The 708-nt window shown below is 66.9% G+C and overlaps 1 protein-coding gene across 1 annotated transcript in view; it reads right to left on the bottom strand.

Annotated features, from left to right (window-relative positions):
- MAEA (macrophage erythroblast attacher) overlaps positions 1–142 on the bottom strand; it is a 32,870-nt gene extending 32,728 nt beyond the window's left edge. Inside the window, exon 1 of the mRNA XM_006893594.1 lies at positions 74–142. Within this exon, the coding sequence (XP_006893656.1) occupies positions 74–142 (69 nt within the window). The remainder of the gene's footprint in view (positions 1–73) is intronic.
- Positions 143–708: the final 566 nt, after the last annotated feature.

Here is a 708-nt window from a genome sequence, read left to right as displayed (position 1 = left end):
CGCCCTCACGGTCCCCCGGCACCCACGGGAGCCGCCGTGGCTTCCGCCGCTCTGCCCCGCCCCCGACACCCACCTTGAGGGTCGGGTACTCCTGGACCTTCAGGGTCATGGACAGCTGGGCAGCTGACTCCTGCACCGCCATCTTGAATCGGCCAAAACATTAGCGGGCGGAGGAGAAGCGGCCGGCCGCGGGGGACGCCGGGTAATGACGTCCGCGCCCTCCACGCCGAGGGGGCGGGGCGGGGCGGACGCACGCCTCGGAACCAATCACGTTCGCCTGCTGCGGTGGGCGGGGCCACAGAGCGGCCCCGGCGTGAGCGCCGAGGGGCGTCCAGCCGGGCCAATCACCGCCGGCCTTCCCGTCTTTCAGCCAATCAGCGGAGAACTCCCTTTGTGCGCTTTCTTCTTGAAATTCCTAGACTGGAACCAATGGCCTCGTTGCCGCCCTGGTCACTCCGTGTTGTGCTAATTTGACATTTCGTCGACGGAGCTGTTTCTGCTGTCCAGCGCGGCTCGGCTAGGGCGCAGGCTGGCCCCTAAGTGACCTGAGGGGGTGGGGAGGTGGGTGCCTCCTTTCTGTGGGGGACAGGGTCACCCACGCGGGAGTGCGGGCTGGAGGGGACAGTGGTACCTGATTGGAGGGGTCAGTGGTACCTGGTTGGAGGGGTCAGTGGTACCTGGTTGGAGGGGACAGTGGTACCTGATTGG

Source organism: Elephantulus edwardii, unplaced genomic scaffold, assembly GCF_000299155.1.
Source record: "Elephantulus edwardii isolate Elephantulus edwardi_28Jun2011 unplaced genomic scaffold, EleEdw1.0 scaffold00129, whole genome shotgun sequence".
Classification (NCBI taxonomy): Eukaryota; Metazoa; Chordata; class Mammalia; order Macroscelidea; family Macroscelididae; genus Elephantulus; species Elephantulus edwardii.
Note: the sequence above shows the minus strand (reverse complement) of the source record. Positions and strands in the feature narration are given on the sequence as shown.